The sequence below is a fragment of the Zea mays genome, chromosome 2, assembly GCF_902167145.1.
Source record: "Zea mays cultivar B73 chromosome 2, Zm-B73-REFERENCE-NAM-5.0, whole genome shotgun sequence".
NCBI classification, from domain to species: Eukaryota; Viridiplantae; Streptophyta; class Magnoliopsida; order Poales; family Poaceae; genus Zea; species Zea mays.
Genome location: NC_050097.1, coordinates 199,954,951 through 199,966,704, shown reverse-complemented (window position 1 = coordinate 199,966,704; position 11,754 = coordinate 199,954,951). Strand labels below are relative to the sequence as shown.

Genomic DNA, 11,754 nt, shown 5'->3' with positions numbered 1-11,754 from the left:
CAGGGAAATAGTTTGACCAACTCATTATTTTTATACTAAATTTATTTGAAAATAAAAATACTACTAATAGTTTTAGTAAATCTAATCGAGTTTAAGAGTTTAACCAATATGTTTCTTAGAAAGAACAGGGCAATAGTTTGACCAACTCATGCCATGATCTCACCATGGTGTGTCGTGTTTTCGTATCAAGTATGTACTTTTAAGGTTGTCTCCAGCAGATGATATATATGGCTGTACAACACACTGTTTTGCATTGTATACTGTACTGTTTACAGAATATATTGTGAAATAAGAGATGAGATGAAATATATGATGGGTAAACTGGTAGAGACAACCTAAAAACTGGTAGACAAGCAAAGTTTCCCATTCCCAACTCCTAACATCCCAGCTGCCGGTTCCAAAACCAAAAGGAACTGCCCTGTTGGCAACAAAAGCAGATAGAGCCGAGCTCCTAGTGCAAATGTATCGCTGGCACTATAAAAGCAGAACCCTATATGCTAGCTACTAAGTACTGGCTACACAGCACAGCAGTGCCCCACCCACGCTGGTACTTGAGGTTCAGTCACCATATATAGGCGGCGGTGACAATGGACGACCTGCTCTCCCCGTGCTCCTCCTTTTCCCCGCCCTCGCCACCACCCTTCTTCTCCCACGCCGGCAACCCAGTGATCGAGTTCGCATCCTGCGAGGTCCCCGAGCAATGGCTGCTCGACGACGTCGTCTTGGACAAGAACGAGGGCCGCTACGACGACGTGGACGACCTGTGGCCCGTGGCGGGGAGGTCGCTCTCCCCGGACTCCGAGCTCTCCGAGCAGCCGCTTCCTACTCAGCCGGTGCCGCTGCCACCGCCGCAGCAGCAGCAGCAGGAGTTGACGAGCGTCACGGCCGCCCCTGCGCAGCAGCAGCGCCCGGGCGGGAAGCGGCGGGGGCGGAAGCCCGGCCCCCGCCCGGACGGTCCCACGGTCAGCCACGTGGAGGCCGAGCGTCAGCGCCGGGAGAAGCTGAACCGGCGGTTCTGCGACCTCCGCGCCGCCGTGCCCACCGTGTCCCGCATGGACAAGGCCTCCCTCCTCGCGGACGCCGCCGCCTACATCGCGGAGCTGCGCGGCCGTATCGCGCGGCTCGAGGCCGACTCCAGGCGGGCCGCCGCCGCGAGGTGGGTCGACCCCGTAGCAGCCGCAGCCTCATGCGGCGCCGACGAGGCTGTGGAGGTGCGCATGCTGGGGCCAGACGTGGCCGCGGTGCGCGCGACGAGCGCGGCTCCGCACGCGCCCGCGCGGCTGATGAGCGCGCTCCGGTCTCTGGAGCTGCACGTGCAGCACGCCTGCGTAACCCGCGTGAACGGCATGACGGTTCAGGACGTCGTGGTTGACGTGGCGAGCCCGCTGCAAGTGCAAGACGACGACCACGACGGCCTCCGCGCCGCGCTGCTGCAGAGGATGCAGGACAGCGCGGCTACCTAGCTAGTGCTAGTAGCCAGACGATCGTAGAGAGCTAGCTCGCTCACCGATCTCATACGGTCGTCGTCTCTCTCTCCGTACGTAACGTAACGTAACATCAATCGCGTCACGTACGTACACAGGCAGTGCGAAAGTGTCGCGGATCGATCAGGTTATAGGTAAGTAGATGCTAATGTTAATTTAGAGGGTAGAACGACGATGGACGATCGTAACTAATCCATTGCATCGTGTGCTCTGGAATCTGCGTGTTGTCTTCTGTGCGGCCTATCCATGGAATAAAGTGCCTGTATGTAGTACTAGCAGCTGTTGAAGGGCTTGATGTATCATGGCATCCTCATGGTTTCATTCAGATACCATATGTTTGGTTACCCGCCTGTGCTTAATCAGGCTCTCCAGTGCATTGATCAGACATTATCCTATGTTTGCTTGTCTATACAGAACAAACCAGATCTAGATGTGCTGGCGCAATCAAAGCCAAATTATGCAACTTTTCTTGCATCCATCACTACCGGAATCGGTTGCTTTGCCGAGTGCCTGAAGCACTCGGCAAAGCCCGAAAACCACTCGGCATAGGCTTTGCCGAGTGTCGTACTCGACAAAGAGGGCTCACGAACAGTACATCGGCAAAGACTTCTTTGTCGAGTACTTTTTCTCTGGCACTCGGCACAGAGTGCCAGATAGTACTCGGCAAAGAAAAGCCGTCGTCACGGCGCTGGGGTGACGGAGACGGCGTTTTTGCCGAGTGTCTTATGTGACACTCGGCAAAGAAGTTACTCTTTGCCGAGTGCCTCCTAATACACTCGGCACAGAAGTTATTCTTTGTCGAGTGTCTACCAGCCAGCACTCGGCAAAGAATCCGCTAGCGGGTCCCCATGTCAGGTTCTTTGTCGAGTGCTGTGTAGGGCACTCGACAAAGCGTGCCTCTTTACCGAGTGCTAGGGCCACCGCACTCGACAAAGAACCTATATCGGTGCCCAGGTCTTGGTTCTTTGCCGAGTGCTATGGTCCTGACACTCGGCAAAGCACCTCTTTGCCGAGTGTCACACTCGGCAAAGTGACCAGTACACACCTTTTTTATTTGTTTTTCCTATTCTATCCAAACAAACAAAAGATACATCACAGATATCACATATATACATCACATATATCATCACAGACATAAATATCCAACACAAACATTAATATACAAGTTCTCAACACAAACAGTATCAACACAAGTTCAGAAGTATCAACACATAAGTCTCAAGCTCTGATATAAGTATTCAACATAAGTATTGTAGTCTAAACACTAAAAACATAACTCTCATTGAGGTGGGCGGTTGGACTGGTGCTGCGTTGGGCTGGACGCTTCATGAGGGTTGTTGGATGCCGCCTCAGATTGGCCCTGCACAGAGAAGAGATTGCATGTGTTATACCAGATGCATTACCAACATGTAACTACAATTTTGATACTCACAAGAGTATGGAATAGAGCAGGGTCCATTGTAGGCAACAATGGAGGTGGCAGAGCGAAACCCTGTGCGGCGCCAAGGCTCTGCATGTATTGAAACATCTCCTCCATCCTCTGCTGATCTGCCAGGCGTTCCCTCCTCTTTCCTAGCTGGGTCTGTAATATTACAAGCCAACGTTATAGTAACTCAAAGAGAAGGTATATAACTCAAGGAATGACGAGTTACAGAAGCACTAACCTTGAGTTGTTGTATGCGAAGCTGTGAGTTGTCGTGCCGAGGTCGTATGGTTGGACTCGAGCCCGTGCTCCTTGCCCGCACCTGAGACAGAGTGGGAGTGGAGAACGAGTCGATTACCCTGCCGACAATCCAGTACCGCCCATGTCTCTTGCCTCCTCCGACCCTCATGAGCACATCGGGGTCGATCTGCTCGGTGCTAAGATCATATTCTGGGCCATGGACCTCCTGCGCCATAGCGGTGTAGTCATGAAGGCGGTTGTAGACGGTGGGGTTGCTGTAGGCCTCGGGCCCATCATCCGGGTTGTAGGTGACGTCGGACGTCGCCTTGCCCTTATGGGCCATAGCATAGGCCGAGAAGATGGAGCAAGGCTGGCCACCATGTGACGCCGACATCAAGAAAACCAACGAGATAGTTAGAAATAATATCTAATCCAGTGCTATATACCTAAATAAAAAAGAGGGCTTACCCATGCTTCTGCATATTGGCCTAGGCTGCGGCTGCCTTGGTGGTGGGAGGGACCTTGCATCATCAGACGTCGTTCCCGGCTAGCGTTGTGCGCCTCGTCCCACTCAGGCGAGCACCACCTATCCACCATCTGCTCCCAGCATAGAGGATGTGCGGCGCACCAATGTGGAATCATCTACAAAGTAAACACGTAAAGTGCATATGAGAAGATAAAATTAAATTCATGCATGGAGTACTGGTACCAAACATGCATGACTTTACCTGCAGGTACTAGTCCCTAGTCAACAACATGGTTTGGGCTTGCTGCTTGGTCACCTTCTTCCCAAGGACGGAGCCGTGGTAGGTGACGATGGCCTGGATTCGGGCCTCATAGTGCATGTCCACGATGAGCTTCTTACAGCTCATGGTGGCCACCACATCCGTCCTAGCCTCGTATCCAGCCTCGCACCTGAAGAAATCCTGCATACAAAAAACAATGTATCCATACATTATTTCAAGAATATGCAACGAATGCGACATATTTTACATTATACTAAGACTTACCCATAGCTCTTGCTTCACCCATTCTGCCTTGGTATTGAATTCCTGGCCGTCCCGGTCTACTACATCGGGGGCGACGGCGTAGTGGTCGAAGCTGTAGGCTGGGCCCGTCACTCCGGCGTACTCAACCAGTCCAGGAAAGTGTTCCCTGCACAGCAGACCGAGGATGCCATTGGGGTTACGACGGTGACCCCCAGCATAATCCACAACCGTCCAAGACCTGTCCAAGTGATAAATAAAAAGTATTAGTTTATATTATGATTTTGAACATATAATATGAACAAGAATAAAGAACATAAAGTTACATGCCTCTCCCCTTCCGGCTGAATCATCGGTCGTCTGTCCCGAAGTATGGGACGCTGAGGGAGACTCGCGGGGCCTCGCAGGTAGATGCTCCTCGAACCTGAGGCGGCCTGGTGAGCTTCGTCGTCGTCCTGCTGCTGGTCGTCATCGTCCTGCTGCGCCGCCTGCTGTGCCTCGTCCTGCTCTGCCTCATCCACGGTCCTGCTCCTCCTCCCCCTCCTCCTCCTCAGCCAACCGCCCACCATATTTGTCCAAAAACCTGCAATTAAGAGTAAACAAATAATCACATATAAAAAGATGTATTTAAAAACAGGTGCGAAATAAAAAGTCATATAACATTACATTGATTAAAAATAATCTTCATATGTGTCGGGGTTAGCTGGATCATAACTCTCATCATCACTATCAACCATTTCATAGTCAACACCATCGGAAGGCGCAAGTTCGTCATTAATGTCATTGCCTTCAAGGATTACTAAGCCATTATCATTTTGCACCTCATCAACAACCATTTCAATATCTAAGTCCATTCCGATAGCTTTGGTTAAGTCTATCTCAAATCGCCCTTCTAGCCCATCTTCTTAGAAGAACTCTCCATCATATGTGTCCAGGTCTAAGTTATAATCTTCATCGTTAGGAACATGTAATTTCCCGTGCGGCGATACCTTATACACAACATCCCAACCCTTAAGATGTTCTTTCGTTTGACACGCATATGGGAGATAATACACTTGTGTGGCCTATTGGGCCACGATATAGACATCGTCTCCTAGTAAGGTAGAATCTTGTCGAATTTTGACTATCCCAAGATTAGAATGTGTCAGTCTCGTCACTTGAGGGTCAAACCAATGACATTTGAAAGCACACACCAGGGGAAAGAATCCTCAAACCAGTGACTTGCAGTTCAAATCTGAATTTTTCGAAGAAATTCAAATAAACGAATTAAATCTACTAGCTATTGAAAACACTGTTATAATTGTCCCAAAATGGTACATGTAGGTCTACATAGTGTAGGAACATACCACAAAAAGTTTGGTTGCCAAAATTAAAAAAAAATAAAAATATACTTTGCCGAGTGCCAAAAAAGGCACTCGGTAAAGAGGTATTTGCCGAGTGTCAGCTGGTTGACACTCGGCAAATAATCCTCTTTGCCGAGTGCCAACCCTCAGCCCTCGGCAAAGGTTAATGGTCGTCAGCTTTAGACGGCCACTGATGGCTCTTTGCCGAGCGCCGCCTTTGCCGAGGGTTCGGTACTCGTCAAAGATGACTTTGCTGAGTGTATTTCTGTACCGAGTGTCCTGCACTCGGTAAACGAGCTCGTTACCGAGTGCAGGACTTTGTCGAGTGCGACTCTCGGCAAAGGCTCCTTTGCCGAGTGCGGCTCTCGGCAAAGGCTCCTTTGCCGAGTGCCCGACAAAAAGCACTCGACAAAGCTCCTGGCACTCGGTAAAGGCCTAGATTCCGGTAGTGCATGGAGACACGATCCGAGCGCGTATCCAACCAATCAGGCTGCAACTAGCTGAGAGCACCTAGAGGGGGGTGAATAGGTGATCCTGTAAAAACTTAAAACTTGACACCACAAACTTGATTAAGAGTTAGAACAATGGAATCAAGTGAGTAGAGAGGAGAGCTCTTGTGAAGCACAATAGACACAGTAAGAACAAGCACAAGAGACACGAGGATTTATCCCGTGGTTCGGCCAAGTACAAAACTTGCCTACTCCACGTTGTGGCGTCCCAACGGACGAGAGTTGCACTCAACTCCTCTCAAGTGATCCAAAGATCAACTTGAATACCACGGTGTTCTTCTTTTCTTTACTCTTTTCCCGTTTGCGAGGAATCTCCACAACTTGGAGTCTCTCGCCCTTACAATAAGAATCAATATGAAGCACAAGAGTAAGGGAGGGAAGCAACACACTCAAATCCACAGCAAATACGCACACACAAGACCAAGACTTGAGCTCAAGACAATATCTCGAGGTTCTCACTAGAATGGAGCTCAAATCACTAAGAATGTCGAACAAGTGCGCAAGAATGAAGTGTGAGTGATCAACAATGCTCAAGGAATGCTTGGTGTACTCCTCCATGCGCCTAGGGGTCCCTTTTATAGCCCCAAGGCAGCTAGGAGCCATTGAGAGCATTTCAAGAAGGCAATTCTTGCCTTCTGTCGCCTGGCGCACCGGACAGTCCGGTGCACCACCGGACACTGTCCGGTGCGGATTTCTTTCCTTCTTTGGCGAAGCCGACCGTTGGAGATTCAGAGCCGTTGGCGCACCGGACACTGTCCGGTGCACACCGGACAGTCCGGTGCCCCCTTCTGACCGTTGGCTCTGCCACGCGTCGCGCGCGGATTACGCGGCCGACCGTTGGCCCGATCGACTGTTGGCTCACCGGACAGTCCGGTGCACACCGGACAGTCCGGTGAATTTTAGCCGTACGCCGCCGACGAAGTCCCGAGAGCAGCTAGTTGACAGACGCCAGCCTGGCGCACCGGACACTGTCCGGTGCACCACCGGACAGTCCGGTGCACCCAGACTGCGCAGAGTCTTGGCTGCTCAGCCAAGTCTTTTCCAAATCGGTCTTTTCCTGTTTCTAGCACTTAAACACAATACGTTAGTCTTCAAAACAATGTACTAAGTCTTAGAAACATACCTTTACTCTTGATTTGCACTTTGTCCATCAATTGGCATAGATTAACACTTAAGCACTTGTGTTTGCACTCAATCACCAAAATACTTAGAAATGGCCCAAGAGCACATTTCCCTTTCAATCTCCCCCTTTTTGGTGATTTATGCCAACACAACTAAAAGAAACTAAAGAAGTGCAACATCAATGCAAATGAGAACACAAATTTGTTTTGATTCAAATTTGGCATATTTGGATCATTCTTTGCCACCACATGGTTTTGTTTTTGCAAATTAAACTCAATTTCCTATCTCTAAGTCAAACACACTTGTTGAGACATAAAGAGAGTTGTTCCAAGAGAAATTGATCAAAGATTCAAAAACTCCCCCTATTTCCCATAATCAAACCTTCTCCCCACAAGAGACCAACTTTTGACAAAAAGAGACAATAAGAGATTTTTGACAAACCAAAAGCTATATTCTACTATTTTCAAAATTCTCAAGTGGTAGTTGATCCATTTATTGCTTTGGCCTTATTTTCTCCCCCTTTGGCATCAAGCACCAAAACGGGATCAATCTTGGCCCTTTAACCCCATTGCCTCACCAAAATTTTCAATTAAGAGTAAAAAGGCAATAAGAGTACAAAGATGAACTTGGAATCAGTTACTCTTTCATCGGAGTGCAGTGGAAGTCTTGCATGGTCCAAGTCCACCTTTTCCCTTTCAATCCACCTTTGAGACTAAATCACGCAAACTCAAGCACACAATTAGTCTTCAAAAGGTCAAGTTGTAGCACATCTCCCCCTAAATATGTGCATCACTTGCAAATGGACTTGTGAGGTCCGGGGAGTGCTTGTACAACTTGAGCACCATAAATAAACAACAAAATGCATTAAGGAACATGATCAAGGCATAAAACACATGTATGTTATAAATCAATCCAAGTTTTGCGAATCTAAGACATTTAGCTCACTACGCAGCCTGCAAAAGGTCGACTCATCTAGAGGCTTGGTAAAGATATCGGCTAGCTGGTTCTCAGTGCTAACATAAAACACTTCGATATCCCCCTTTTGCTGGTGGTCTCTCAAAAATTGATGCCGGATGTCAATGTGCTTTGTGCGGCTGTGTTCAACAGGATTATCCGACATGCGGATAGCACTCTCATTATCACATAGGAGTGGGACTTTGCTCAGATTGTAGCCAAAGACCCTGAGGGTTTGCCTCATCCAAAGTAGTTGCGTGCAACACTGTCCTGCGGCAACATACTCGGCCTCAGCGGTGGATAGAGCAATGGAAGTTTGTTTCTTAGAACTCCACGAGACCAGGGACCTTCCTAAGAATTGGCACGTCCCCGATGTACTCTTCCTATCGACCTTACATTCAGCATAGTCGGAGTCTGAATATCCAATTAAGTCAAAGTTAGACCCCTTTGGATACCAGATCCCGAAGCAAGGCGTAGCGACTAAATATCTAAGAATTCGCTTCACTGCCACTAAGTGACACTCCCTTGGATCGGATTGAAATCTAGCACACATGCAAACACTAAGCATAATATCCGGTCTACTAGCACATAAATAAAGTAAGGACCCTATCATGGACCGTATGCCTTTTGATCAACGGACTTACCTCCTTTGTTGAGGTCGGTGTGTCCGTCGGTTCCCATTGGAGTCTTTGCGGGCTTGGCGTCCTTCATCCCAAACCGCTTGATCAAGTCTTGCGTGTACTTCGTTTGGGAGATGAAGGTCCCATCCTTGAGTTGCTTCACTTGGAACCCAAGGAAATAGCTTAACTCGCCCATCATCGACATCTCGAATTTTTAGTCATCACCCTGCTAAACTCTTCACAAGACTTTTGGTTAGTAGAACCAAATATTATGTCATCGACATAAATTTGGCACACAAATAAATCACCATCACAAGTCTTAGTGAATAAAGTCGGATCGGCTTTCCCAACCTTGAAAGCATTAGCAATTAAAAAGTCTCTAAGGCATTCATACCATGCTCTTGGGGCTTGCTTAAGTCTATAGAGCGCCTTAGAGAGCTTACATACGTGGTCAGGGTCCTCGAAGCCAGGGGGTTGCTCCACGTACACCTCCTCCTTGATTGGCCCGTTGAGGAAAGCGCTCTTCACACCCATTTGGAACAACCTGAAAGAATGGTGAGCGGCATATGCTAGCAAAATACGAATGGACTCTAGCCTTGCCACAGGAGCAAATGTCTCCTCAAAGTCCAAACCTGCGACTTGGGCATAACCTTTTGCCACAAGTCGAGCCTTGTTCCTCGTCACCACCCCGTGCTCGTCCTGTTTGTTGCGGAACACCCACTTGGTTCCCACAACATTTTGCTTGGGACGAGGCACCAGCGTCCAAACTTCATTTCTTTTGAAGTTATTGAGCTCTTCCTGCATGGCCAACACCCAGTCCGGATCTAGCAAGGCCTCTTCTACCCTGAAAGGCTCAATAGAAGAGACAAAAGAGTAATGCTCACAAAAATTAACTAATCTAGAGCGAGTAGTTACTCCCTTGCTAATATCACCCAAAATCTGGTCGACGGGATGATCCCTTTGAATCGTCGCTCGAACTTGGGTTGGAGGTGCCGGTTGCGCTTCTTCCTCTATCACATGAACATCTTGTGCTCCCCCTTGATCACACGCCTCTTCTTGATGAACCTGTTCATCGTCTTGAGTTGGGGGATGCATCGTTGTTGAGGAAGAAGGTTGATCTTGCTCCTTTTGTTCCAGTGGCCTCACATCTCCAATCGCCATGGTGCGTATTGCGGCCGTCGGAACATCTTCTTCATCTACATCATCAAGATCAACAACTTGCTCTCTTGGAGAGCCATTAGTCTCATCAAATACAACGTCGCTAGAGACTTCAACCAAACCCGATGATTTGTTGAAGACCCTATATGCCTTTGTATTTGAGTCATAACCTAACAAAAACCCTTCTACAGCTTTGGGAGAAAACTTAGAATTTCTACCTTTCTTCACTAGAATGTAACATTTGCTCCCAAATACACGAAAGTAAGACACATTGGGTTTGTTACCGGTTAGAAGCTCATATGAAGTCTTCTTGAGGAGGCGATGAAGGTAGACCCGGTTTATGGCGTGGCAAGCCGTGCTCACGGCTTCCGTCCAAAATCGTTCGGGCGTCTTGAATCCATCAAACATCGTCCTCGCCATGTCTAGTAGTGTCCTGTTCTTCCTCTCTACCACGCCATTTTGCTGTGGTGTGTAGGGAGCGGAGAACTCGTGCTTGATCCCTTCCTCCTCAAGATACTCCTCCACTTGAAGGTTCTTGAACTCGGACCCATTGTCACTCCTTATCTTCTTCACTTTGAGCTCAAACTCGTTTTGGGCTCTCCTTAGGAAGCGCTTGAGGGTCCCTTGGGTTTCAGATTTATCCTGCAAAAAGAATACCCAAGTGAAGCGGGAAAAATCATCAACTATAACAAGACCATACTTACTTCCTCCTATACTTAGATAGGCGACGGGTCCGAAGAGGTCCATATGAAGTAACTCCACGGGTCTTGATGTTGTCATCACATTTTTGGCATGATGAGAGCTTCCCACCTGTTTACCTGCTTGACAAGCTGCACAAGGTCTATCTTTTTCGAAGGTTACATTAGTTAGACCTATCACGTGTTCTCCCTTTAGAAGCTTGTGAAGGTTCTTCATCCCCACATGTGCTAAGCGGCGATGCCACAACCAGCCCATGCTAGTCTTAGCAATTAAGCATGCATCTAGATCGGCCTCCTCTTTTGCAAAATCAACTAAATAAAGTTTGTCGTCTAGTACACCCTTAAAAGCTAGTGAACCATCACTTCTTCTAAAGACAGACACATCTACATTTGTGAATAAACAGTTATATCCCATATTACACAGTTGACTCACAGACAACAAGTTATATCCAAGCGACTCAACTAAGAACACATTAGAAATAGAGTGCTCGGATGAAATAGCAATTTTTCCTAACCCTTTCACCTTGCCTTGGTTCCCATCACCGAATATGATTGAGTCTAGGGGATCCTTGTTCTTGACGTAGGAAGAGAACATCATCTTTTCCCCCGTCATGTGGTTTGTGCATCCGCTGTCGATAATCCAGCTTGAGCCCCCGGATGCATAAACCTGCAAGGCAAATTTAGGCTTGGGTCTTAGGTACCCAACTCATGTTGGGTCCTACAAGGTTAGTTACAATAGTCTTAGGGACCCAAATGCAAGTCTTGTCTCCCTTACATTTGGCCCCTAATTTCCTAGCAATTACCTTCTTATCCTTTCTACAAATAGCAAAGGAAGCATTGCAAGTGTAATAAATTGTAGAAGGTTCATTCATTACTTTCCTAGGAGCATGAAGAATATTTCTTCTAGGCACATGATGAACAACATTTTTCCTAGCCACATTTCTATCATGCATAATAGAAGAACTAGAAGCAATCATGGCATGAGAATCAAAAGCATCATAACTTCTATAAACATTCCTAGAATGTCTCCTATCATGATACATGAAAGCATGGTTCTTTTGAACACTACTAGCCATAGGGGCCTTCCCTTTCTCCTTGGTGGAGATGGAAGCCTTATGACTTGTTAAGTTCTTGACTTCCCTCTTAAAGCCAAGACCATCCTTAATTAAGAGGTGTCTACCAATCGTGTAGGCATCCCTTGCAAATTTTAGTTTGTC

At 47.8% G+C, this 11,754-nt stretch overlaps 1 protein-coding gene across 1 annotated transcript; it reads left to right on the top strand.

Moving 5' to 3' along the window:
- The first annotated feature begins 546 nt into the window (after positions 1 to 546).
- Positions 547 to 1,748, top strand: LOC103647596 (transcription factor MYC2). Its single transcript, XM_020549367.1, has 2 exons — positions 547 to 833; positions 906 to 1,748. The coding sequence occupies exons 1-2, from the start codon at positions 588 to 590 to the stop codon at positions 1,461 to 1,463; spliced, it is 804 nt and encodes a 267-aa protein (XP_020404956.1). The 5' UTR covers positions 547 to 587; the 3' UTR covers positions 1,464 to 1,748.
- Positions 1,749 to 11,754: the final 10,006 nt, after the last annotated feature.